The 26,390-nt window shown below is 37.0% G+C and overlaps 2 protein-coding genes and 1 long non-coding RNA gene across 4 annotated transcripts; 2 read left to right on the top strand and 1 right to left on the bottom strand.

The window, feature by feature from the left end:
• Positions 1-12,062: 12,062 nt before the first annotated feature.
• LOC145145705 (ABC transporter B family member 4-like) lies at positions 12,063-13,175 on the top strand. The gene is made up of 2 exons (XM_079074954.1): positions 12,063-12,588; positions 12,652-13,175. Exons 1-2 carry the CDS (start codon positions 12,075-12,077, stop codon positions 13,011-13,013), a joined length of 876 nt encoding a protein of 291 aa, XP_078931080.1. The 5' UTR covers positions 12,063-12,074; the 3' UTR covers positions 13,014-13,175.
• Positions 13,176-15,426: 2,251 nt separating this feature from the next.
• On the bottom strand, positions 15,427-18,302 carry LOC145145737 (uncharacterized). Of its 2 annotated transcripts, none has more exons than XR_013726700.1 (2): positions 17,964-18,302; positions 15,427-17,387 (listed from the first exon to the last, which is right to left on the bottom strand). It is a non-coding gene; the product is annotated as an uncharacterized LOC145145737 (long non-coding RNA). The 2 variants fall into 2 exon arrangements; XR_013726706.1 differs by having other exon boundaries at positions 15,427-17,383.
• LOC145145721 (ABC transporter B family member 19-like) lies at positions 15,683-20,868 on the top strand. Its single transcript, XM_079074956.1, has 8 exons — positions 15,683-16,754; positions 16,835-16,889; positions 16,968-17,143; positions 17,237-17,401; positions 17,481-17,776; positions 17,853-18,169; positions 18,247-20,369; positions 20,444-20,868. Exons 1-8 carry the CDS (start codon positions 15,723-15,725, stop codon positions 20,789-20,791), a joined length of 4,512 nt encoding a protein of 1,503 aa, XP_078931082.1. The 5' UTR covers positions 15,683-15,722; the 3' UTR covers positions 20,792-20,868.
• The last annotated feature ends 5,522 nt before the right edge of the window (positions 20,869-26,390 follow it).

The raw sequence follows: 26,390 nt of genomic DNA, 5'->3' as shown, positions 1-26,390 counted from the left end.
ATCTTAGTTCAAATTGTATCGTATTTCGGTGTTTATGGTGTTCTGAAAGCAATTCATAATGAAAGTCTATATATAATAAACCCATGTATTTTAGTAGTTCTGTATCCAAGTGAAACCTTGTAATTTGATCCAAGCTAGGTCCTTCTTTCGACCACTTGATGTATGCTTAGTTGCATGAGTAAGACTTAATAGACCTTCGGGTCTAACGGGCCTGCCGTAAGCCCATTTTGTTGATATGATTCTAGCAATCTCAGTTTCAGAGAAATTTTTTGACCTTGATGCAGGTCTACACCAACTCATTGTAAGGAAAAGTTTTGAAAGTAAATAAATCCCCCGATTAGAATAACCACTTAAATCGCAGGGTTGAGCTTACACATAGAATAGAGTAGCACTAACGCATACTCATGAACCTAATCTACAAGGTCTTGTGAGCAGTATGAACTCTACTCACGATGATCCGTCCCTTGCGATGCCTGAGACAAAGTCGATGCACCTTGCAGCTCTGCTAATCGACGCTTGGCTACAACCATTCTCTCTTCGAGTGTCGTGCGTCTACCCTGTTTCTCTTTTGACTCCGCCCGAGCGGCGATATGGTTCTTAAGAAGTTGGTCTATGGGATATCAGTCTCTTTCTAAGTCTCGGGTACGTGAGATGGTGGTGTCTGTAGTAGCGCGCAGTTTCCGTACTCGATTTGCAGTCCTCCTGTTTAATCCCCGATGTTCGCGATCTGCCGGGTCTTCGCCGGGAGGGCTCTATCAGTCGGTGCCCCGTGGTTGAGGTCATAGCAACTTCGTTGGTCTCCAAATGGTGATCGCTGTCGTTGCTGTCGATTCCAACCCTCGATCACAGTTGGCCAACGGGGCACAGGTCCGATGTAGTCGAAGCAGTTTGTGGGAACCTTGGCTATGTACGGAGGGTTGATCACCTCCGGTTCCTCTTCTGATTCTGCCTCGTCTTCATCTTCACTCTTCATTATTTCGATTTCCTCATCTTCAGATTCTTCTTTCTCGTTTTCCTCGGGTTCTTCATCGGGGTCTTCTTCGGTTTCTTCTCCTAACCGTCCACCATTTCCTTGGTTGGGAAAGTAGGAGTCGCCTGGTAAGTAGAATCTTGCCATGTTATACGTGCGAGAATAGGAGGGGTAGGAAGCATATATTAGTCGTATCCCTAGAAATACTTATAGGGGTTTGATCCTCATTAGTTACTTCTATAATGGCAAGGTGCATACTAATTACATATAACAAAGATATGATAGACCTTCGAATAAGTGATCCTACCCTAGGTCCACATCCAAACAAGGAAAAGGAAGTAAGGCAATGACCACAGATTCTAAGTCTATGATCTCTAAGTTAGATATAACTTTAGAGTATCCACTTAGTGACTATAGACCTATTAATAAGGATCTGTTTAGTTTTCACATAAATTACAGTACCACAAAATACTCCTATAGTATTTTAAATGTTATGTTTGGTTCTTAACGATTTTCTTGTTTGGGAAGTTTTAGGATTGTTGCTCACTACGACCATACCCCGGCATACATTAGTCACACCTCGGATAAATATAGTTGATCAGGCTATATTCATCCCAAGTCTGATTACATATCCCAAGTTCTACTCGTAGTGTCCAACTCCTCGTTTTACTTTTGTATTGTCCTAGATACGATCTTATACTAGTATGTATGTATGTACTCATACTTTTAACAAGAAACTATTTCATTTCTAAAAGTATAATTGTTTTGAAATTGTTAAATCAGAGACTTTTAATCCCAATGTATTTATAGTTTGTATATCTTATGTGGTTCGATATACTTAGTTCACTATAAACAATGCTCTGATACCAATCTGTCACACCCCCAAACCAAGGATAGCGGAAACGTCCGGGGGTGGCGGACTTCATGTATAGTATCATAACAACGTGTATAACAGTGATCAAAGCAATACAACCAATCATAAATATAAAGGAAAAGAATTACATGGTTTCAAGTGTTACATATTTCAATGATTGATTACAACATGATATAAAAATAGTTGTTCAACGCCGTAGCGTTCCATCCTCAAAAGCTTGTGATTACCTGGTTTTGCTGATTCCCTGAGAATACAAGTAGTTTTGAAAAAGTGTCAACAATTAAGTTGGTGAGTTCATAAGCTTTTTAGATGAAGAGTTTGGAAACCGATCTTTGTTATGAATTGTGTGATACCAAGAAAAATCCAATATTTTCCTTACAAAAGTGATGTGTTGTCTTTAATTCCAAGACCGAAAGTGTACAGTACTATCCATACTCATTGATATAAAAAGTGATTTTAAATTGACATAAAACCCTTTTTGATTTGAGAAAAATCCCCGTAAACTTTATGTGTTGTTAACTCCCTATGTGAGTCACTATAACCATACTATGACTAATGAACCTGCCACGACGTTTCTCAGGCGTCGAAAAATATAATGACACTTGTCACCCCAGACCTGACGGTCTAGCTGTTGCATGCAGCTCAGGTGTGGTTTGTCAAACCCAATATAGATCTAAACACAACTATCACGTTCTCCCTACAAGAGACTCTGGTTATAACTACCAGGAATTTTAACCCGTACTCTAGGAGTACTAAGAGGAATGTCTCACAATTTACGTTAACAAGTTTACGTGTGGTGTGTGTGTGTGTGTGTAAAACCTTTTTCTGTGGGAATAAAACCTTCCGAACTGTGTTTGTTGTGTTAATGGAATCATAAACTATATCTATTATAGCTTATCAAAACATTTTGTAATGGTAGAAATCTTCTTTGTATATGATGTAAACCTTTATAATGAGGTAAAAGACATGTAATATAACCAACATGTACTTATATATTATAATACACACATTGCTCAGCAAGTTACAAGGTGTAAATGAGTTACTGACAATTTGCTAGTTTTATCTTTTCTGTTCCTGTTCTTGGAATAATTATAGAAAAATCATACGGAGTCGAAAACTGATTCCGTAAATTCTGAGGGTTTAGAAACTGTGTCTACTTTGTTCATAATTTTTATTATGATTTTTAGAAGTCTCTAACTGGTGTGAAAACGTTCATATTCACTGACTGGTCCGAATTCGTTGCTACAGTGATAGGCAGTTTTGTAAAAATCGCCATAAATTGTAGAAAAATCGTATGGAGATGTGCAAGTAGTCATTTTAAAGGTATGCACCTGAACTAATTGCATATTAAACAGTTTTGAAAGATAATAAGTCTAAGTTGGTCAATGCAGTCCGTGAATAGGACTCAACTTTTCTGATGAAAGCTGTTGTTTGAGTTTAGTCAAGTTGTTGGTGTTTTAACTTGTATTCCCCCACTTAAAACTTAAGAAAAACATGAAAAGATAGGGGTATGAACTCACCTTGAGTGATCTCTTAGGAGGGATGATGGAGAAAAGGAGTTTCCAAGTCAAGAACACTTGGGTGATGCTTGAAGATTTGAAGGTTCTATGAACAAATATGATGATATTTGTGTAAGCAATCCATAGTTTGGAGGAAGGATAGTAGAATATTTAAGTGTAGGAGGGAGATACTTACAAAATATGGAGGAAAAACCCAACATCAGCCTTTGAATCTCGAATTTTAGAGAGAGAAAGTGAGAGAGATGTGTTTGTTATTCTTGAGAAAGAGTGTAATAAGTGGGAGGAGAGATAAGGGTTTTTCTATCCTTGTGGCAAGGTACTTGGCTGGAAAGAGTGGGGAAAAAGGACAATGAAATGACCAGGTATGGTAAAATAGTAACTGGGGATGGTCTTGGAGTGGGTATGGGAGGTAACTTGTGTCTTTGCCCAAAGGGTAAGTCAACACTCCACCCATAAATCTTACCTACTAGATTTTATTCTTAGGCAATGATTTTCCCCAAAATATAATTAAAATATGGATATTTAGGGTTTATTATGTTAAAATACGAGTTTGGGTGAAAATCCCGCGTTAAAATCACGAAAAACGAGCTTAAAACGAAGTTTGGGTCAAAAACCGGCAATATGGACCGAACCTGCGAGGTTCGGCTCTAAGAGAGTGAGAACCGAGAGAAGGGAAGGAAGGAACCGAGAGGAAGAGGAGGGGACCGAAGGTGCGAGGGGGAGGGACCGAAGGTCCGAGGTCTCGGTTCGGTCTGCTGAGCTTCGGTCCGAGAGGGTGTAGTTCGCTTCTGACATCTTCGCTTCTGACAAGTTCGGTTCCTAAGAGGTTCGGCTCCTTAAGAGGGTTCGGCTCGGCTCCTTAAGAGGGTTCGCCTCCTTAAGAGGGTTCGGCTCCTTAAGGCTGTTTTTCGCGTAGACTTCCGTTTTCGAGCTGTTTTCGTCTAATTCGAGGGTCGGGATGCCCCGAGTGATTATAAACAGTTGAGAAAGATTTCGAGAGAGATTTGGGAGAGATTTCACACTCTTGGAGAGATTTCTCATACAGAGAGATATTTGGGAGAGATTTCTCATACAGAGAGAGATTTGGGAGAGATTTCACATTCTTGGAGAGATTTCTCGTACAGAGAAAGATTTGGGAGAGATTTCACATTCTTGGAGAGATTTCTCGTACAGAGAGAGATTTAGGAGAGATTTCACATTCTTGGAGAGATTTCTCATACAGAGATAGATTTGGGAGAGATTTCACATACTTGGAGAGATTTCTCATACAGAGAGAGATTTGGGAGAGATTTCATATTCTTGGAGAGATTTCTCATACAGAGAGAGATTTGGGAGAGATTTCACACACTTGGAGAGATTTCTCATACAGAGAGAGATTTGGGAGAGATTTCACATACTTGGAGAGATTTCTCATACAGAGAGAGATTTGGGAGAGATTTCAGATTCTTGGAGAGATTTCTCGTACAGAGAGAGATTTAGGAGAGATTTCACATTCTTGGAGAGATTTCTCATACAGAGAGAGATTTGGGAGAGATTTCTCATACAGAGAGAGATTTCTCATACAGAGAGAGATTTGGGAGAGATTTCACACACTTGGAGAGATTTCTCATACAGAGAGAGATTTGGGAGAGATTTCACACACTTGGAGAGATTTCTCATGCAGAGAGAGATTTGGGAGAGATAGAGTGAAAGAGGTTGAGAGAGACTATGTTTGTGACCTTTTTGAGTGTTTGGCTTCGTAACGCAAGGGTCTTACACTCTGTTAAGCCTCGTTATGATTGTTATATGCCCTCGAGGGTTAAGGAATAATGTTTTATCGAATAGATTCATCACTTACCCTGATTAGGGTTTAGAATTTCCAAACACGTGAATACTCTAAGTGATACTTTGTATTAAAATTGTGAGTTGTACAATAAGAAACGTAATGGAAACCCTAACATACAAGGGTTAGATGAGTTGACCGGTTTGACTTGTTGACTTTAGTTGACTTTGACTTGACCAAAAAAATTGACAGTTGTCACAGCAACCCACAACTTCCTATCATTACGGCTGGTCCAGCCATTAGGGTTCTCCATTTCAGGCACGCACGAGAAGGAGATTAGGTTGGGCAACGGAGGTATAGATCGAAGAATCGGGATTTGTAAAAATGTGCTACTATCGTTGCCCGGTTATGACTTGACTCACGACTTTTACCCGTTAGAATTGGGAAGTACGGACGTCATATTGGGTATCGCGTGGCTGCAAACACTGGGCGACACACGGAATAATTGGCGCGAGCTAACCGTGACATTTAAGGATAAGGGTCGTAAGGTGACTCTACAAGGTGAACCGAGGTTGAACCGATCAGATTCGTCCCTACAATCGTTAGTGAGGAGTATAACCCAGGTTAGCCAAGGGTTCTTGATTGCGGTACAACAACTGGAAGCCAACGACCATAAGGAGGACAACACTCACCCGGAACTAGAAGGCCTGTTGAAGGCATTTGCGGATGTATTTAAGTTGTCGATAGGGTTGACACCCCCTCGAGGTCACGAACATGCCATCACGTTGAAAAATGACACTGAACCCATTAATGTGCGGCCATACCGCTACCCGCAACTACAGAAAAACGAGATATAGCGAATGGTGGAAGAGATGTTGACTGTCGGAGTCATACGGCCGAGCTCAAGCCCGTTCTCGAGCCCGGTCCTTCTAGTAAAAAAAAGAAGGAAGCTGGCGTTTCTGTGTAGACTACCGAGCATTAAACAAATCTACGGTGTTGGATAAGTTCCCAATCTCGGTCATTGACGAGTTACTAGACGAACTTCACGAGGCAACAATTTTTACAAAATTGGACTTGAAATCAGGTTACCACCAAATCCGGATGAAACGGGAAGACATGCCAAAAATGGCCTTTAGAACTCACGAAGGGCATTATGAATTTCTAGTAATGCCCTTCGGACTCACAAACGCTCGGTCGACATTTCAATCTCTCATGAATAAGGTCTTTCGTCCCTATTTGCGTAAGTTTGTCTTAGTTTTCTTTGATGATATTCTCGTGTATAGTCGAACTTTAGCCGATCATCAGCAACATTTAAAGGTGGTGTTCGAATGCTTGCGAAACGAGAAGTTATTTTGCAATAGAAAAAAGTGTGTCTTCGGTCAAGCTCAAGTTGACTATTTGGGTTACGTGGTGACCAGTGAGGGCGTAGCAGCTGATCCTAGCAAAATTTCGGCAATGTTGGGATGGCCGGTACCGAAAACGATCAGAGAACTGCGAGGTTTTTTGGGACTAACCGGGTATTATTGAAAATTTGTGCAGGGGTATGGCAGGATCGCGAGACCGTTGATCGACTTACTCAAGAAAGACAAATTTCATTGGGGAGAGGAAGCATCACAAGCATTCCGACGGCTTCAAAAAGCGATGACACAGGTGCTTGTTTTAGCGTTACCGGATTTTACTAAAGCTTTCACAATAGAGACCGACGCTTCAGGGTTCGGAGTCGGGGCAGTTCTTATGCAACAGAATAAGTCGGTGGCTTATTTTAGCCAAGTCTTAGGCAACCGGGCGCAACTCAAGTCGGTGTACGAAAGGGAACTAATGGCTATTGTGATGGCGGTACAAAAATGGAGACCGTACTTGTTAGGACGCCGGTTCACGGTAATAACCGATCAGAAAAGCCTAAAGTATCTTTTGGAACAATGAGTAGTGGCGGGTGAGCATCAGCGATGGATCTCAAAGCTTTCCGGTTTGGATTTTGAAATTTTATATCGACCGGGAAAGGAAAATGGGGCAGTCGGTGCGTTGTCCAGGCGAGGAGAAGGTGTCAAGTTGGCGGAACTTACAATTTCACAGGTAAGTCATGGTAGTGAGCTCTTGGCTGATTTGCTCAATGAACCTGAGTTGGAGGATTTATCTATGGATTTTGTCGAAGGCTTGCCGAAATCAGCAGTGTATAGCGTCATATTTGTAGTAGTGGATCGTTTGAGCAAGTCAGCCCACTTCATTCTGCTGAAACATCCATTCACGGCAGCATCAGTGGCGGCTACTTTCATCCGTGAGGTGGTACGTTTACATGGTATACCCCGTTCAATCGTATCGGACAGAGATAAGGTGTTCGTGAGTTTATTTTGGAAGGAAATTTTTAAGTTACAAGGAACTACTTTGAAAAGAAGTACCGCTTACCACCCTCAAACGGATGGTCAGACGGAAGTAGTAAATCGAAGTTTGGAAACATATTTGCGGTGTTTCTCATCAGCTCAGCCGAAGGAATGGGTGAAATGGCTGCCGTAGGCAAAATATTGGTACAATACTTCATACCATTCGTCGATTCGCATGACTCCTTTTAAAGTACTATATGGACGGGACCCTCCCAAATTAATTTCTTATGACCAGGGGTTGGCTATTACATTCGCAGTGGATGAGTACTTGAGTCGTAGGGATTAAGTTCTCAAGGAACTACGGGGTCATTTGCTAAGGGCTCAACAGTTGATGAAAGCTCAAGCGGATGGGAAACGCCGTGATGTGGAGTATATGGTGGGGGATCGAGTGTACTTGAAGCTTCGACCATATCGACAGATTACTGTTGGGCATAAACGAAACGAAAAATTGGCTCCGCGTTTTTATGGACCTCTTGAGATAGTTGAGAGAATCGGCAAGGTGACTTACAAACTTGGTTTACCTGTTACTGCTGCCATTCACCCTGTTTTCCATGTTTCACAGCTTAAGAAGGCGGTGGGAGACCAGCCGGTCTCAGTTGATATTCCAAGAGAGTTGGCTACTGGGGTTGCAACAGTGTTGTTGCCCGAAAAGGTGTTGCAGAGTCAAGATAGTTCGGGCAGCAATGAATGGCTGGTCAAGTGGGTTGGGCTACCAGAGGAAGAAGCTACTTGGGAAGATCGTGACTTTATCAAGAATCAGTTTCAGGAGCATCACCTCGGGGACAAGGCGAATTTTCAGGGAGGGAGTATTGATATGAATCGTCCCGGGAGATGGTCTAAGGTGTATCACAGAAAAGGGAAGAAAGTTGCAGGGGGTGTTTAGTCCATTTCAGTTTTATGTTTTTAATTCCTATTGATAACTATTTAGTTGGATATTATTAAGTTATTTTAGGAAGCCTAGTTTTCGGCTAGGGTAGGGTTATAAGGGGGTATCGACGGCTGGAGGAGGGTTAGAGAATTTTTTCTTTGTTTTCTTGTTTTTCGTGTGGAGACTCCTGAATCTCGAACTCAGGCCTTTTGGGTTTCATGCAAGCATTAAGTTACTTTTGAATTTTACTTTGGTTTGTTCTTAATTCTTCCCTGTTCTTATCAAGCTTAAACGTGTTTCTTTTGTCTACCCATCTCGCCCAAATGTCCCAATTTTGAATTCTCTAAATTTAGTGATTCCATCTCAAAGAACTTCAGCATTAGTTGGTGCTAGTGGGGCTGGAAAGTCCACCATTTTTGCTCTTTTGGAAAGGTTCTATGATCCTAATGAAGGTAACTAAGAGCTCGATATACTTTAAATTACAATTTGGTTTTGAAGCTAATCTTGGTATAAAAATAAAAAATGACATGTTTAATAATGGTGGATGGTGAAGATATAAGAAGTTTACAAGTGAAATGGCTGAGAAGTCAAATGGGGATGGTGGGTCAAGAGCCTGTCTTGTTTGCAGACACAATTTTTGAATTTTACTTTGGTTTGTTCTTAATTCTTCCCTGTTCTTATCAAGCTTAAAGGTGTTTCTTTTGTCTACCCATCTCGCCCAAATGTCCCAATTTTGAATTCTCCAAATTTAGCGATTCCATCTCAAAGAACTTCAGCATTAGCTGGTGCTAGTGGGGCTGGAAAGTCCACCATTTTTGCTCTTTTGGAAAGGTTCTATGATCCTAATGAAGGTAATTAAGAGCTTGATATACTTTAAATTACAATTTGGTTTTGAAGCTAATCTTGGTATAAAAATTAAAAATGGCAGGTTTAATAATGGTGGATGGTGAAGATATAAGAACTTTACAAGTGAAATGGCTGAGAAGTCAAATGGGGATGGTGGGTCAAGAGCTTGTCTTGTTTGCAGACACAATTCTTGAAAACATTTTAATGGGGAAAGAGAATGCCACTAAGAAAGATGTTATTGCTGCTTGTGTTGCAACGAATGCACACAAATTCATATCTGATTTAGACTAAACGGTGTGGGTGCGGTTTGGAACCGCGATGCTGACACGTGGATCGCGAACACCCCCCCCCCCCGGGCACGGTTTCGTGCGGTCAAGACCGCAGTGCGGCCATACAAGACCGCGAAGCCTGATTGGTTGTTCCTTTTCCCCATGTTTGACCGTTGAAGATTCGTGTAATTTTGTTTTTTTTTAACCATTACTCCATCTCTCTCTCTCTCTCTCTCTCTCTCTATATATATATATATATATATATATATATATATATATATATATATATATATATATATATATATATATATATATATATATATATATATATGTTACCATTTTAACTATTTCACCACCTTCACTCCAACTTTAAACAAATATTTACACAATCTTTTCATCCAATTTTTTTTGAAAAAATGTCTTCTTCCAAAAGGCCTAGCAAAGAAAAAACACCAGTCAGAAACACCAACACCCCAATACCTTCATTTGATCAACCGATTTTCTCACCTCCGTTTTACCACTACGGCGGTATGCTTCCGTATTTTCCACAACGACCAGCGCAACCACTACCACAAACACCACCACTACCACTACCCGACCCAGATTTTAATCCATTTGATTTTTTGTCTCAACCCGAGTTTGTTCAACAAACACAAACACAACCAGAAACAGTCGTTTCTGATTCTGAACCAGAATTCGTTATAGAAACTCAACCCACTCGAGCAGCAACTAAAAGAAAAGAGAAGGCGGAGGCTAGATGTTGGGAACCTTTGGAAGCATTAGTGTTGGCACAATCTTGGATCGATATTTCAGAAGATGCGACGGTTGGAAAAGACCAAAAGCATGACCGCTTTTGGATTCGCGTTTTACACAGGTTCCATAAAGGAATGAACCGTGGAGAATACCGTTCAAAACATCAAGTGTACTCCAAATGGGGGAAGATGAACAAGGAAGTCATGTTGTTTAATGACTTGTGGAACAACATGAAACGTTAATGGAAAAGTGGAGAAAGCGATGAAGTGATTTTGAAGAAAGCGTTGAAAGTGTATCAAAAAGAAAATCTGAAGGCTTTCAAGTTTCTTGAAGTTTGGAATTTTTTGAAAGATAACAAGAAATGGCTGAGTAGCAAAACATCAGACGAGCATATCGACAGTGGTTCAAAACGCAGCAGAACATCTGAGTCCGACCACACTACATCAGATGCTCGTGTTCAATTTGATCTGAACGAAGATGAACCTGTTCCTGTTTCACCACCTTCCCGACCAATGGGAAGAGACAAAGCAAAAAGCAAAGGCAAAGGCAAAACGTCGGATTCAGATGATTTGAAAGAAATGGGAGCCGACATGAAGGGTATAAAAGACAGAATGGACAAGATTTTGCAAATTGCTTCTGAAAGAGAGCTTCGGAAACAAAGGGAGAGCGACTTGCGAATACTAGCGACGGACACGTCGAATATGACCGGGGCCGAGCTTGAAGTGGTTTTTGCGATGAAGGAGGAAGTGAAAAACCGTTACATCAATTGTGGCTAATTTCTAGTTTTTTTTCAAGTTTTTAATCGTTTGGTGCAAACTTGTCAAGATCGGGATCTTAACCAGGATCGTTTTATGTTTTGCAAGATCGTGATCGTAAGATCGGATCGAGATCTTAAGATCCTACCAAATGAACTCATCTGCAAATTTGCTTGTAAGGTATTGAGTGTGCAACATATATAATAGTTTGATGTTGATTAAGACGTCAATATGAAGTTAACTTTAACTTTTTGAACATGAACCACAATTTTTGTTGTTTTAAAGCCTAAAATTAGGAAGAAAACATATTAATTGCAAAAAGAAATAAGATAATTATGATCATATACAACTAAAGGCTTAACATCACAAAAGGAGTATCATGAATGTGACATATCAATGAAACTCTATGAGGCTTCTTCAAACCTACAATATTCGATTTTAAGATGAAAGACGAATTTTTGAGTGTCAACTATATAATAAAACTCGAGAGGTGGGATCGGATCGTGCTAAGATCTTAAGATCCTAGCCGGGATCTTAAGATCCCACTATAAATTTTGCTTCAGATAGATCCTACTGAGATCGGGATCGTTTTTGGCTTGTAGGATCTTAAAATCGTAAGATCTTAAGATCAAGATCGGGATCTTAACAACCATGGTATGGTGTGTGTGTATTTTTTTTTAAGTTATAGGTTTTATGTTTCTAATTTGTTTTTCTAAATTTTTAGGTTTTTTTTTAAGTTAAGTAATGTATGGTATTTGTATTTTTAATTAATGAAATATTATCTTTTTAAAATTATGTTTTTTTTATTAAAAAAATAAGTTTTATTAAATTAAAATAGTTAACAAAAAAAACAAAAAAAAAAAAAGAAAATAAAAGTGTGGCACCACCCCCCTTGGTTTGGTAAGAAACCACACTTGTTGTGGTAAAAAATGACATGACGCTTATGTAGCGGGGGAGGGAGTGCCGTTTCGGTGGCACCACTCCCTCCGGCCTTACCACCAGGGTATGACACACAGGTAGGGGACAAAGGAAGCCAGCTGTCAGGGGGTCAAAAGCAACGTATTGCATTAGCTCGTGTAATGATCAAAGATCCTAAGATTCTTCTTTTAGATGAGCCCACAAGTGCTTTAGATTCAAACTCTGAGTCTCTTGTTCAACACGCCATTGATAACATCTCAAAAGGAAGAACCACAATTGTGATTGCTCATAGACTCGCAACTGTCAGAAATGCTGACATGATTGTTGTTCTTGAGCAAGGATCTGTTGTGGAAATCGGTGACCATAATCAGCTCATGACAAGAGAAGGAGCTTACTTTTCTCTCATCAAGCTTGCATCTGAAGCGGTTTCAATGAGCCCAGTAGCCGAAAAGGGCGAAATGGGTATTATAAATCATGAAGCATCTGGTACTTATGATCTGTTGAAATCAAACCATGTAAATGAGATTTCGTTATCTGGGTACATGAAATCCGCTCAAGAAGCAAACCAAGTAGAAACAGAGAAAGTATCATCATATGGGATTTCTCAAGTATGGAAATTACAGAAATCAGAGGCGAATTTGCTTTTTGTTGGTGTAATTTTTGGTATACTCGCAGGTGCGATCCTCTCTCTATTTCCATTGGTTTTAGGTCAAGCCCTAAAAGTCTATTTCAATCCAGAAAAATCAAAATTAAAGAGAGATGTGGGGTACCTTTGTTTGGCATTGATCGGATTAGGGTTTGGGTGTATTCTCACCATGACGATTCAACAAGGGTTCTGTGGTTTGGCGGGAACAAAGCTCACCAAGAGGGTTCGTGATGTTCTTTTCCGGTCAATACTGAAACAAGAACCGGGTTGGTTTGACTCAGACCAAAACTCAACCGGAATACTTATTTCAAGGTTGTCTGTTGACTGTATAAGTTTCAGATCAGTTCTAGGAGATAGATATTATGTTATATTCATGGGTTTGAGCTCAGCTGCTGTTGGACTAAGAGCATCCACATCGGTGCAATGTGGGGAGCTTGCAATACATGCCACATAAAAATAATTAAATAAATAAGCAATTAACAATTCATAAATGTGGGCCATTTTTTTTGCAAGGCTTTCAATACTTGAAAGAAGTGTGTGGACATGGCATATTAATATTATACAAGTGGCATTGCAAGTTGTTTGAAAGATGGCGCTGTCTCGTTTTATCTTGAATGGAGGTTAGCCCTTTTGGCTACTATTCTTACTCCATTTACACTTGGCGCTAGCTATTTTAGCTTGATTGTCAACATTGGTTCGAAGCTTGATAATGGTTCTTATGATAGAGCTAGTGGTATAGCTTCAGGTGCAGTATCAAACATTCGTACAGTGGCAACTTTTGTAGGGATAACATTAGGTTGGAGGGAGTGGTGCCTCCGAAACCGCACTCCCTTCGTTGCCACGTAAGCGTCATGTCATTTTTATTACAAAAGTGCGGTTCCTTGCCACACCCAAGGAGTGGTGTCACACTTTATTTTTAGAAAAAAAAAATTAATAAAAACTTTAATTTCTCCCCACCCAATCACAAAACAGTCAAATTATCTACACCCAATCACAAGTCGCAGCCATTTTTTGTCGCACTGCGGTTTAAACCGCACCCAGGGGGCGGTGTTCGCTGCTTATGTGGCGAAACCGCACTCCCTGGAACTGCACCACACCCTCCAGCCTTAGGGTTCTCTCAAGGTGCAATGTAGCATCGTACTTGAAAAATCTATCCGATTTTAACAATGTCATCCAATTATAAAGCCATTTTCACTACTGTAATTGGGTAGATTTAGTTTGATTGATGTTTAAAGACTTTGTCAAACTCAAATATCCATTAATTGGAGTTAGAGAATGCACTTACATTAACTAAAGACAAAATTACAAAAACGGTCTCTGTGGTTTGCCAAAAGTCACAAAGTCAGTCTCTGCTACTTTTTTTTGATGCAAATGGTCATTGTGGTTTGTAAAACTTGCAAAGTTGACCCTTTTTACTAACACTCTGTTAGGGCATTTTCGTTTTTTCGACCATTTTTTAAGTTTCTTTGAAAAAATGATTTAATTTGCTAAAAGATGGGGGAAGGCTCGAACTCACGACCTCCACACCCATTTTATTGTCAAAGCCTTAACCAGTTGAGTTGAATGTTCAATTGGTTATACTTCCTAAAACAAACATATATAATAATCAAAACTTTAAAATTTAAATAATAAATAAATTAAAAAACATTTTTTTACATAACTTTTTTTTAAATAAAACAAAATGTATTCGTATTATAAAAAAAAATTTACAAACAATTTGTATGTATTTATTTTACGTAAAATATATTTTTTTATGTATTTAAAAAATACGTTTTCGTATAAAAAAATATGTTTTCATAAAATATTTTTTTTATGTCTTTGAAATAATAATAATTAACACTACTCATGACATAAAAAAATATATATAAATTCTTTTGGGTCGCTAATTCTCAAATACGTATTTCATCTTATTTAACATACATATTTCATCTTATTTAAAATATATATATCATCTTTTTTAAATACATATAACCGAAAAACGGTTTTCAGAAAAAAACCATTTTTTGTTTAAATACATAACAAAATCGTTGTTAAGTTGTTTTTAATACATATAACCGAAAAACGGTTTTAGAACTAGCAAACCAAAAGAATTTATATATATTTTTTATGTTATGAGTAGTGTTAATTATTATTATTTCAAAGACAAAAAAAAATATTTTACGAAAACATATTTTTTTATACGAAAACGTATTTTTTAAAGACATAAAAAAAAATATATTTTACGTAAAATAAATACATAAAAATACATACAAATTGTTTGTAAAAAAACTTTTTTTTATAATACGACTAAAATACATTTTGTTTTATTTAAAAAAAATTATGTAAAAAAATGTTTTTTGTAATTTATTTATTATTTAAATTTTAACGTTTTGATTATTATATATGTTAGTTTTAGGAAGTATAACCAATTGAGCATTCAACTCAAATGTTTAAGGCTTTGCCAATAAAAGAGGGGTGGAGGTCGTGAGTTCGAGTCTTCCCCACCTTCCTTCAACAAATTGATTCATTTTTTCAAAGAAACTTAAAAATGGTCCCTGTGGTTTATCAAATGTCACGAATTCAGTCCCTTTATATTTGAAAAGACGAAAATGCCCTTATAGATTTAGTCCCTAACGGCGTTTTACTAACGGTGTTAGTAAAAATGGCCAACTTTGCAAGTTTTACAAACCACAATGACCATTTACATCAAAAAAAAATTAACAGGGACTGACTTTATGACTTTAGGCAAACCACAGGGACCATTTTTATAATTTTGTCTTAATTAAAGTCTCTGCCATTTGTTGCTGTTCCAACCAAGAAATATATAATTAATTAATTTTTGCTATTTTTGACATGCAGGAGCTTCTTCAACAAACGACACTTGGACATGGCCAAATAGAGTTGGGTAATCATTATATAAATGTAAACATGTCATACTCATAACTACAGTACAGGAAGAAGAAGCCACACTGAAATAAAACAAGTTATAATCAACTAAAATGTCAAAACTCAAAAGCATTAAACAATTCCTTCTAATTGATAGCGCCTGCAAAAAATATATAACTTTTTAATATAATTCCTCAAACGAATCATTGACCATCTCTCACATACCACTTATGTTTTAAACAGAAACCAAGAAAAAAGCTGACCAACTTCTGCATGCAGTAAGTAACCTCTTTCTTCCATGGCAGAATTTTCCGGCGAGATAGACCACCGCAGCTCCACCTCCATCCACCGGCCTCACCACCCAACTCCATCCCGCTCCCACCAGTCTCCTTCTCTCTCATTCTACAGCCCTCACACATACCCATTCCCATCTTCACAAAGAACCCGACATAACAACCACCGTGTACCTCCCACCACCCCTTTTGCCTCCGACAATGACCGGTCATGGCAAGCTGAGATCTCATGGCAGTTTGAACCGCAAGACAACCGTAGCACCGCCGCCCTTGGTGCAGCTCTAAGCCCATGGGTCGGGCCCATACCCTCACACTCACCCTCCCCGACTCCTACACCTGGCAACCGTGTATTCCGCCAATCAGCTAACGAATTTTATCTTTCTCGTACTTCTAATAGTTATGATGTTAACTTTCGTAACTTTACAAATCCACATTATGAATATTCCAGTGTGTTGTCTCCTACTCCTGGTAGAATCGAACTCCAAAGCTTTGTCGACAATCATCAGCCACATAGCACTTCCTTCAATGCTGGTTACACTAAGTCTCCTACTTTTGCAAAAATGGGAAATCGTACCCCTAGAAAAAGTAATGCTGAATCTTTTATGAGTGATTATGATGATGATGATATAGAGAATGAAACAGGAGGAAACAAACAAGATCCCCGATGGTTCTCTGTTTCACGTGCTTATGTTGATCATGATCATATGGGGGGATATGATAATGATGGGCAAAATAGTCCTTACGGGATTTCTTTTAGGAGCCATGATTATAATAGTAATCATAGTCAGTATCTTCAAAGTTACGTGGAGGAGGGGGACGAGGTTGACGAGGATGAAGTTGTAGCACCAAAAAGCATCGGGGTTTTTGGGTTGTTTAAGTATTTGACAAAATTTGATATGTTTCTTGTAGTAATAGGGTGTTTGGGTGCTTTGATAAACGGCGGGTCTTTACCATGGTACTCTTATCTTTTTGGAAATTTCGTCAATAAAATTGCTTTAGATAACGACAAGGACCAGATGATAGAGGATGTCAGAAAGGTAATTTATTTATTTATTTTTTTACTCTTATTGAGTTATTTCTACATCTTCATCTAATTTTTTTGGCGTATAAACATCAGGTATGTGTGCTAATGGCGGGGTTAGCAGGAATAGTGGTGTTTGGAGCTTATTTACGTAGGTTTCTTTGTCAAGTGATATTTTTATATATTAAGTATAATTATTTATTAATAATATGATTGTTATAACTGATAGAAATTGGTTGTTGGCGATTGGTGGGGGAAAGATCAGCTCATAGAATAAGAACCAAATACCTAAGAGCAGTTTTGAGACAGGATGTTAGCTTCTTTGACACTGACATTAGTACTAGTGACATCATGCATGGAATCTCAAGTGATGTTGCTCAAATCCAAGAAGTTATGGGGGACAAGGTATAATCTTTTTAAGAAAAAACATGATCTATGTTGACTAATTTTGTGTCCTTCGTTGGTGTTTGACTTGGTGAAATTTGTGAAATGCTGCAGATGGCACACTTCATTTATCACATATTTACCTTCATCTGTGGCTACACAGTTGGGTTCTTAAAATCTTGGAAGGTTTCTCTCGCAGTTCTTGCTGTGACTCCATTAACAATGTTCTGTGGCATTGCCTATAAAGCAGTCTATGTCGGCCTTGCTACAAAAGAAGTGGTAAGAATTAAATAAAACCATAAAAAACACTCTGACATATTTATTTATATTCATCTAATTTTTGATGTTTTATTTACAGAATTCATATAGAAAAGCGGGAAGCATAGCAGAACAAGCCATAAGTACAATCAGAACTGTATTTTCTTTCGTGGCAGAAGAGAATTTAGCAGCAAAATATGATGCAGTATTGGAGGAATCAGTTCCAGTAGGGAAAAAACTGGGTTTTGCAAAGGGTATAGGAATTGGTGTGATATATTTAGTTACTTATTCAACATGGGCACTAGCTTTCTGGTATGGATCTATTTTGGTGTCAAGAAATGAGTTATCAGGTGGTGCAGCCATTGCTTGCTTCTTTGGTGTCAATGTTGGTGGAAGGTAACTAACCAGCCAACTAACTAACTAATTAACCACCTATATAAACATATTCACACATAACTTGTGTGTGATGCAGGGGATTGGCATTATCTTTATCATATTTGGCTCAATTTGCACAAGGGACAGTAGCAGCTAGTAGAGTGTTTGAAGTTATAGATAGAATCCCAGCCATTGATCCTTATAGTACCTTAGGAAGAAGGCTTGATAATGTTCGTGGAAAAGTAGAGCTTAAAGGTGTTTCTTTTGTTTACCCATCTCGCCCAAGTGTCCCGATTTTGAATTCTCTAAATTTGGTGATTCCATCTCAAAAAACTTCAGCATTAGTTGGTGCTAGTGGGGCAGGAAAGTCCACCATTTTTGCTCTTTTGGAAAGATTCTATGATCCTAATGAAGGTAATTAAGAGCTTGATATACTTTAAATTACAATTTGGTTTTGAAGCTAATCTTGGTATAAAAATTAAAAATGGCAGGTTTAATAATGGTGGATGGTGAAGATATAAGAAGTTTACAAGTGAAATGGCTGAGAAGTCAAATGGGGATGGTGGGTCAAGAGCCTGTCTTGTTTGCAGACACAATTCTTGAAAACATTTTAATGGGGAAAGAGAATGCCACTAAGAAAGATGCCATTGCTGCTTGTGTTGCAGTGAATGCACACAAATTCATATCTGATTTACCACTAGGGTATGACACACAGGTAGGGGACAAAGGAAGCCAGCTGTCAGGAGGTCAAAAGCAACGTATTGCATTAGCTCGTGCTATGATCAAAGATCCTAAGATTCTTCTTTTAGATGAGCCCACAAGTGCTTTAGATTCAAACTCTGAGTCTCTTGTTCAACACGCCATTGATAACATCTCAAAAGGAAGAACCACAATTGTGATTGCTCATAGACTCGCAACTGTCAGAAATGCTGACATGATTGTTGTTCTTGAGCAAGGATCTGTTGTGGAAATCGGTGACCATAATCAGCTCATGACAAGAGAAGGAGCTTACTTTTCTCTCATCAAGCTTGCATCTGAAGCTGTTTCAATGAGCCCAGTAGCCGAAAAGGGCAAAATGGGTATTATAAATCATGAAGCATCTGGTAATTATGATCTGTTGAAATCAAACCATGTGTATGAGATTTCGTTATCTGGCTACATGAAATCCGCTCAAGAAGCAAACCAAGTAGAAACAGAGAAAGTATCATCATATGGGATTTCTCAAGTATGGAAATTACAGAAACCAGAGGCGAGTTTGCTTTTTGTTGGTGTAATTTTTGGTATACTTGCAGGTGCGATTCTCTCCTTATTTCCATTGGTTTTAGGTCAAGCCCTAAAGGTCTATTTCAATCCAGAAAAGTCAAAATTAAAGAAAGATGTGGGGTACCTTTGTTTGGCATTGATCGGATTAGGGTTTGGGTGTATTCTCACCATGACGATTCAACAAGGATTCTGTGGTTTGGCGGGAACAAAGCTCACAAAGAGGGTTCGTGATGTTCTTTTCCGGTCAATACTGAAACAAGAACCCGGTTGGTTTGACTCGGACCAAAACTCAACCGGAATACTTATTTCAAGATTGTCTGTTGACTGTATAAGTTTCAGATCAGTTCTAGGAGATAGATATTCTGTTATATTCATGGGTTTGAGCTCAGCTGCTGTTGGACTTAGTGCCTCGTTTTATCTTGAATGGAGGTTAGCCCTTTTGGCTACTATTCTTACTCCATTTACACTTGGCGCTAGCTATTTTAGCTTGATTGTCAACATTGGTTCGAAGCTTGATAATGGTTCTTATGATAAAGCTAGTGGTATAGCTTCAGGTGCAGTATCAAACATTCGTACAGTGGCAACTTTTGCAACTCAAGAAAAGATCGTTCAATCTTTTGAGAAATCTTTGTTGGAGCCAAAAGCAACTTCTGTGAGAAGATCGCAACTTACAGGGATAGCATTAGGGTTCTCTCAAGGTGCAATGTACTCTGCGTATACTCTGGTTCTGTTTTTTGGGGCTTACCTTGTGAAAGAAGATTACACGACGTTTGGAGATGTGTACAAGATCTTCCTGATCCTTGTTTTGAGCTCGTTTTCGGTTGGACAACTGGCGGGTCTTGCTCCAGATACTTCAATGGCGTCTACTGCAATTCCAGCGGTTTTTAATATTCTTAATCGTAAGCCATTGATTCACGGGAAAGACAAAACGATGGAACGATCAAGGCCGTATGATGTGGAATTTAAGATGGTGACTTTTACTTATCCTTCTAGGCCAGATGTGACTGTTTTGAGGGATTTCTGTTTGAAGGTGAAAGGTGGAACCATGGTGGCGGTCGTCGGAGGGAGTGGTTCTGGGAAATCGACGGTCGTATGGCTTACACAACGGTTTTATGATCCGATCCGAGGGAAAGTTTTGATGGGAGGAGTGGATTTGAGGGAGCTTGATTTGAAATGGCTGCGTCTTCAAACTGCTTTGGTGGGTCAAGAGCCTGCTTTGTTTGCTGGCACCATTCGAGAAAACATACGATTCGGAAACCCTAATTCTTCAATGTCGGAGATTGAAGAAGCTGCTAAAGAAGCTTGCATTCACAATTTCATCTGTGGTCTCCCTCTAGGTTATGAAACTGAGGTATAATTCCGAACCAAATCACGATACATTTGTAATTTAAATTGCTGTTTACCTTAACGATTGCCGGTTTTCAGGTGGGTGAGAGTGGGATTCAGATGTCAGGAGGTCAGAAACAACGGATTGCAATAGCTAGGGCAATAGTGAAGAAATCAAAGGTGTTGTTACTAGATGAAGCAACCAGTGCACTGGATTTGGAATCGGAGAAGCATGTTCAAGAAGCGCTTAGGAAGATCACCAAACGGACCACCACCATCGTGGTGGCTCACCGCCTCTCCGCCATTAGAGAAGCCAACCTTATAGCGGTGGTTCAAGATGGTAAGGTGTCTGAATATGGAGCCCATGAGACACTCATGGCTTCCAATGTTGATGGTGTTTATGCTAGCCTTGTTCGAGCTGAAATGGAAGCTAATGTTTTTGGTTAATGGAATCCCCCATTAGTGTACTGTAAATAATCTTATGAACTATTCAGCTAATCTTAATGAACTATTCAGTTTTGGTTTGCCCCGTATTAACTACAACGTTTCTTTCGTGACAAATCTTCAAATATGAAATCAGCCATGGTATTGAGTTTTTATTGAATAATCATAAAAATTTAAAATCGATGAAGTTATTTAATAAAAAAATTAATTTGTTTAGTATAAATTGACTATCAATTTTAATCGCAAATTGAGAATTTGTATTGATGATCTTCGATATTCTTCATCACAATGAACTTAAAAATAATATTTTTTAAAATAAATAGATATTTAAAAAAACAATATATATTTAAAAAGTTATGGTAAAAAAAATCAATTTTAAACTCTTTTGATTTGGGATCCTAACAATTTGAAAGTTTTTTTATTTTATTTGTTTATTAATAACATAAATAATAATTTTTTGAAAGGCTTGTAAAAATACATATCTTAAAAATTTAGGAAAAATGTCATTATAACCCAACAAACTAACACTTTTTATTTTAAAAAGTCACTGATTTTTTTTTTTTTTTTTGCATCGTAGGGGTGTAAACTTGATTTTAACCTGTTAATCTAGGTAACTTACCTCCTACTACAGGTTTCTCATGACATATATAAATAATATCAAATGATGTGGCTTGCTTATTTTCCACCGTGGATTCCCTTTGCCTGCTGACATTAGGACTCATAGTTTAAATCACTTCAAAATTCAACCATCACCTATGTTTATTGTACTCCTCTATTCACCTTCATCTCCGGCACTCTCCTTAACCACCAAACTGCCATTACAGTTAATATGCTTTTTCTCCCAACCAGCTTATCAACCACCGAAAAATTGATACCATTGACTATGCATCCATTACACATAATCGTTTATGATTCGGGAAAGATTTCAAATCTATCCCTAGTTTTACTAGATCTGAAGGACGGAACGATAGCGGCGATGCTTGATGATTTGCCACGGACGACGGTCATGGTTGTTGATTCGCTACAAAACGAAGACGACGATGGTTGTGATCCACCACAGACGGAAACGACGGCAACACTGGTTGTTGATCTGCCACAGACAGCAACGATGGTTTTTGATACCGTTATAAACGACGGTGACGATGGTTGTTAATCCGCCACAGATGGTGGTCGGTAAGAACCTAGTCATGGTCATGGGACAAGTATTGAAATGTTGGTTTTTGTTTCACCCATTCACTTCCAAACAACAGGATTATTGGTTTGATTTTTGTTAGAGACGGTGGTGGTTTGGATTAATGTTTGATTGCAGATGATCTGAATTTTTTTCTAGGCTTTTTAGTGTTCTGGTTTTATTAGATTTTCAATATGTGTTCATAGTGATTGGTGGACGATGGTGGGAGAGGTAGGTGTCTGATGGTGGTGTTGGTGGTGACCTGAAATCTTTCATGTATGTATTGATTCCACTACAAATCTTTCACGTCTTTCCCATAGATTCATTTATGATTTAGGATTTTGTTGCAGATTGATTCCGGATAGTTGGAATTACCAAGTTGCAATGCCAGCTACCATTAATGTTTTCTTCATCGTTGTTAGCTTCAGATTGTTGTATATGGTGGCTTTAGTGGTTATGGATGGTGGTGGTGAAATCATTTAATGAAATAGATATTAAACTTGATGATTGGACTTCTTACCGGTAACAAATTAAGAAATTCAAAAATAAGGACATTTTAAAACAAAAAAATCAAGTATACACCCCTAGGATGCAAAAAAAAAAAAAAAAAAAAAAAAAAAAAAAAAAAAAAAAAAAAAAGACAAGGGGCCTTTTAAAATAGAATGTTTTAGTTTGTTGGGTCTCAAAAACATTTTCCCTAAAAACTTATAAAAAACTTTATAAGCTTATCGTTTCAAAAGAAATTATAATAATAGCTTATATATTAATTTAATAAGTCATCAAATACTATTTTATGACGAGCTTAAAAATATAAGCTTACATAATATGATAATATATATTACATAATAAGATAATTTATGTTTTTATATTATCTATGAACAATTTTGGTGGTGGATACAATTAGTTTGGCAGCAAGTTACGACAAGAAAGGCGAGTATTAGCGGCGACGTCTTTAGCGGCAACAGCCACTATTAGCGACGACAACCAACATTTGCGTTGGTTCTTGCCGCTAATAGTGGTTGTCGCCGCTAATACTCTTCAACCACTATCCGTGTCAAAGTCTGAGATTACACCCTATCTGTCGATCTTGTTGCAAATCTAACGGTTTGGACCTCGTTGCGTACATAACTTAAAGTATAATTAATCTAATTTTTAATGTTAAATAGGACATCACTCGAATCGAAGCATTTTGTAAGACTAATACCAATCGCCAATGGGTATTTAGTTCTTTTGTATTTTCATATAAATGTTTATATCGTCAAGGGGTATTTAGTAATCTAATTTTATGATGTTTATCAGTTTTTGAAAATACAACATGCTTTACTCCAAGAGATCAATCAACAAACCCAAGTTTCTTTTGAAGCAAGCGGTCTAAAACCAAATGATATAAAAAATTGTTTTGAAAGAATATTGGGTTCTCCACACAAACATATTAGAGGCACTGGGCATAAACCTTCTATGATTGTGTCTATGTACGATCAGGAACAACCGATGACATAACCACCACCACAATCACAAGTAATTGTTAATTTAAGTTGAAAAGTATAATGTTATAATGGAAAAACGAAAAAAAGTAGGATGCTATAATGATATGTTGGTAATTGTTTGTTTAGTATATAGTACAATGTTCTAATGGAAAGTAGAATGCTATAACGATATGTTGGTATATTATGTATTTTGGTAATTTTTAGAAAGTACAATGCTATAATGGAAAATTGGATAAAAAATGTACAATGTTATAATGTATATGCAATATTGTGTATCATGTAGTTTAGTTATAGTTTGATATGTTGGTATTTTGTAGTTTGTTAATTTTTGGAAAGTACAATACTATAATGGAAAAATGAAAAAAAAAGTACAATGTTATAATGTATATGCAATATTTGGATCATGTAGTTTGGTTATAGTTTGATATGTTGGTATTTTGTAGTTTGGTAATTTTTGGAAATTACAATGCTATAATGTATATGCAATATTGTGTATGATATATGTTTAAGTGTATTTGGAAAATAGAATGCTATAATGATATGTTGGTTATAGTTTTATATGTTGGTATTTTGTATTTTGGTAGTTTTTGGAAAGTACAATGCTATTATGATATGTTGATAATATATTTTGTTTTCTTTGTAGTTGGAAATGTTGTAAACAATGCTAAAAGACCCGACCTGTTGTGCAGCACTAGAAGACTGATTTTGCTCATTGCCGTCACGAAATGAAAACGAATAAAACGAGGGGAGTGATGAGGACGAGTAGCTACTTTTTTAAAAAGATAAAACTGCAGAAATGGTCCCTACGGTTTGTCGATTTCTTTGGGTAAATTTCAAAAAAAATTTATTAGCAAAAAATGTCCATATTTGATGGTTTTGTTGTGATTTTGGTCCAAATTTCGTTAAGTTTAACAGTTTGTCTGTTAACTTTTTGAAAATGACAGTTTTAGCCTTAGGAATCATTTCTACAGTTGTATCATTTTACCAAACTATAAGGACCATTTCTACAATTTTTCTTTTTAATTTTATTGAATTAATACACATTCAGTTTTTTATTAAGTTCTTTTTGATTGGATTATTTATTTATTGGATTATTATATATTAATAAATATTGTTATTAATATATTATATTTATATATTAATAAATATTAATTTATTAGATTAAAAAATTTTAATTATTTTTTTTTAATTTCTTTATTGGATTATTATTTATTAATAAATATTATTTTTAATATATAATATTTATATATTAATAAATATTACTTTTTTGGAGTATTAATTTTTTAATTTTTAATTTTTTATTGGATTATTACTTTTAATTTATTATTTTTATATATAGTAAATATTATTTTATTAGATTAATAGTTTTTAGTGTATAATATTAATTCTTTTAAATTTTATTGGTTCTACCACAAAATCGTCGAAATACACAAAAGTGGCGCATACCATCGTTGAAAATCTTTAGGACCACCACCAACCACCTTCATCGGAGGTTCGACGAAAACACTACCAACATGTTCCACTCTACGATGCCTTAAGCCACCGGCGGTAACCTCTTCACAATCCGTCGGTTCAAACATTATATATATATATATATATATATATATATATATATATATATAACTTGTAGGTCAATCCAAATATGTTAAAATAACACATAACTATAAGTTTTATATCAATCCACATACACCAAAATGAAAATAAAGTATAATACCGAAACAAATATAGTTTTAAATGAATACAAACGCATAATAAAACTTCATAAGATTTACCATATGTTTTTTATTTAGAGAAAATGTAAATATATGTGAAAAGGACCACCAAAGTTTATTATGCAAAATGGTTTTTTCCATGTGTTTTTATTTAATTTAATCAGTTCAACTAGGTTTTTGTAAAAATTGAACGGTTCGTTCTTGTTCAGAAACAGGCATAAAACTGATGATAGTTGAACCACTCATTTCCCCAGTTCCCGATCCAACCGGTTCGACCGGACAGTTCAAACCGGTTTTCAAAACATTGGAAACAGCCTCCATACGACTATTAGTTACTAACACCGTCGTCAATGACGAGAATGTTAGATCTAGGGTTTTCAAACCACCAGATCTGCCGCTAGATCTTTTCAGGTAGTACAGGTTTGAAGCTTCGATGTTATAAGCTTGTGCATGGGTTGTGGAAGGCAACAAATGGAGGAACTGGCCAGGTGGTATGATGCAACGACACAAAGTAGTAAAAGGAAATGAATTGAGGAACTGACCAGGGGTGTTTGGATTTGACTTCCTGGTGGTTCGAATAGTGATGGTTATAGTGGAAAACGACAAGTTTAGTGGTAAATATAGAGGATTCTGACGGATTGTGAAGAGGTTGTCGCAGGTGGCTACTGGTGGCGTTGGGTGGAATAGGTTAGTAGTGTTTCCATCGGACGTCCAATGAAGGTGATTGGCAATGGTCCCGATGATTTTCGACGATGGTATGCAGTGATTTTGCGTATTCCGACGACTTTGTGGTGGAACCAAGAAAATGTAAAAATATTAATATCATACATTAAAAATAAGTTAATAATCCAATAAAATAATATTTGTTATATAAATAAAATAATAAATTAGATGTAATAATCCAATAAAAAAGAATTAATCTAATAAAAAAGAAATTAAAAAAATTAATCCAATAAAAAATATAAAAAAATTTAATTAGAAATTAATAATATAATAATGTAATATTATTAATATCTAAATGTTATATATTAATAATAATATTCATTAATATATGATAATCATATAAAAAAAATTAACCCGATAACAAATGAAATTAAAAAAGAATTAATGTATAATAATTCAATAAAACTAAAAAGAAGCAGAATTAATGTATAATAATTCAATAAAACTAAAAAGAATAATTGCAAAAATGGTCATTGTAGTTTGATAAAAAGAGAGACAACTACAGAAAT

The sequence above is a fragment of the Lactuca virosa genome, chromosome 1 (genome assembly GCF_052849685.1).
Source record: "Lactuca virosa cultivar CGN04683 chromosome 1, Lactuca_virosa_CGN04683_v6, whole genome shotgun sequence".
Lineage (NCBI taxonomy): Eukaryota > Viridiplantae > Streptophyta > Magnoliopsida > Asterales > Asteraceae > Lactuca > Lactuca virosa.
Note: the sequence above shows the minus strand (reverse complement) of the source record. Positions and strands in the feature narration are given on the sequence as shown.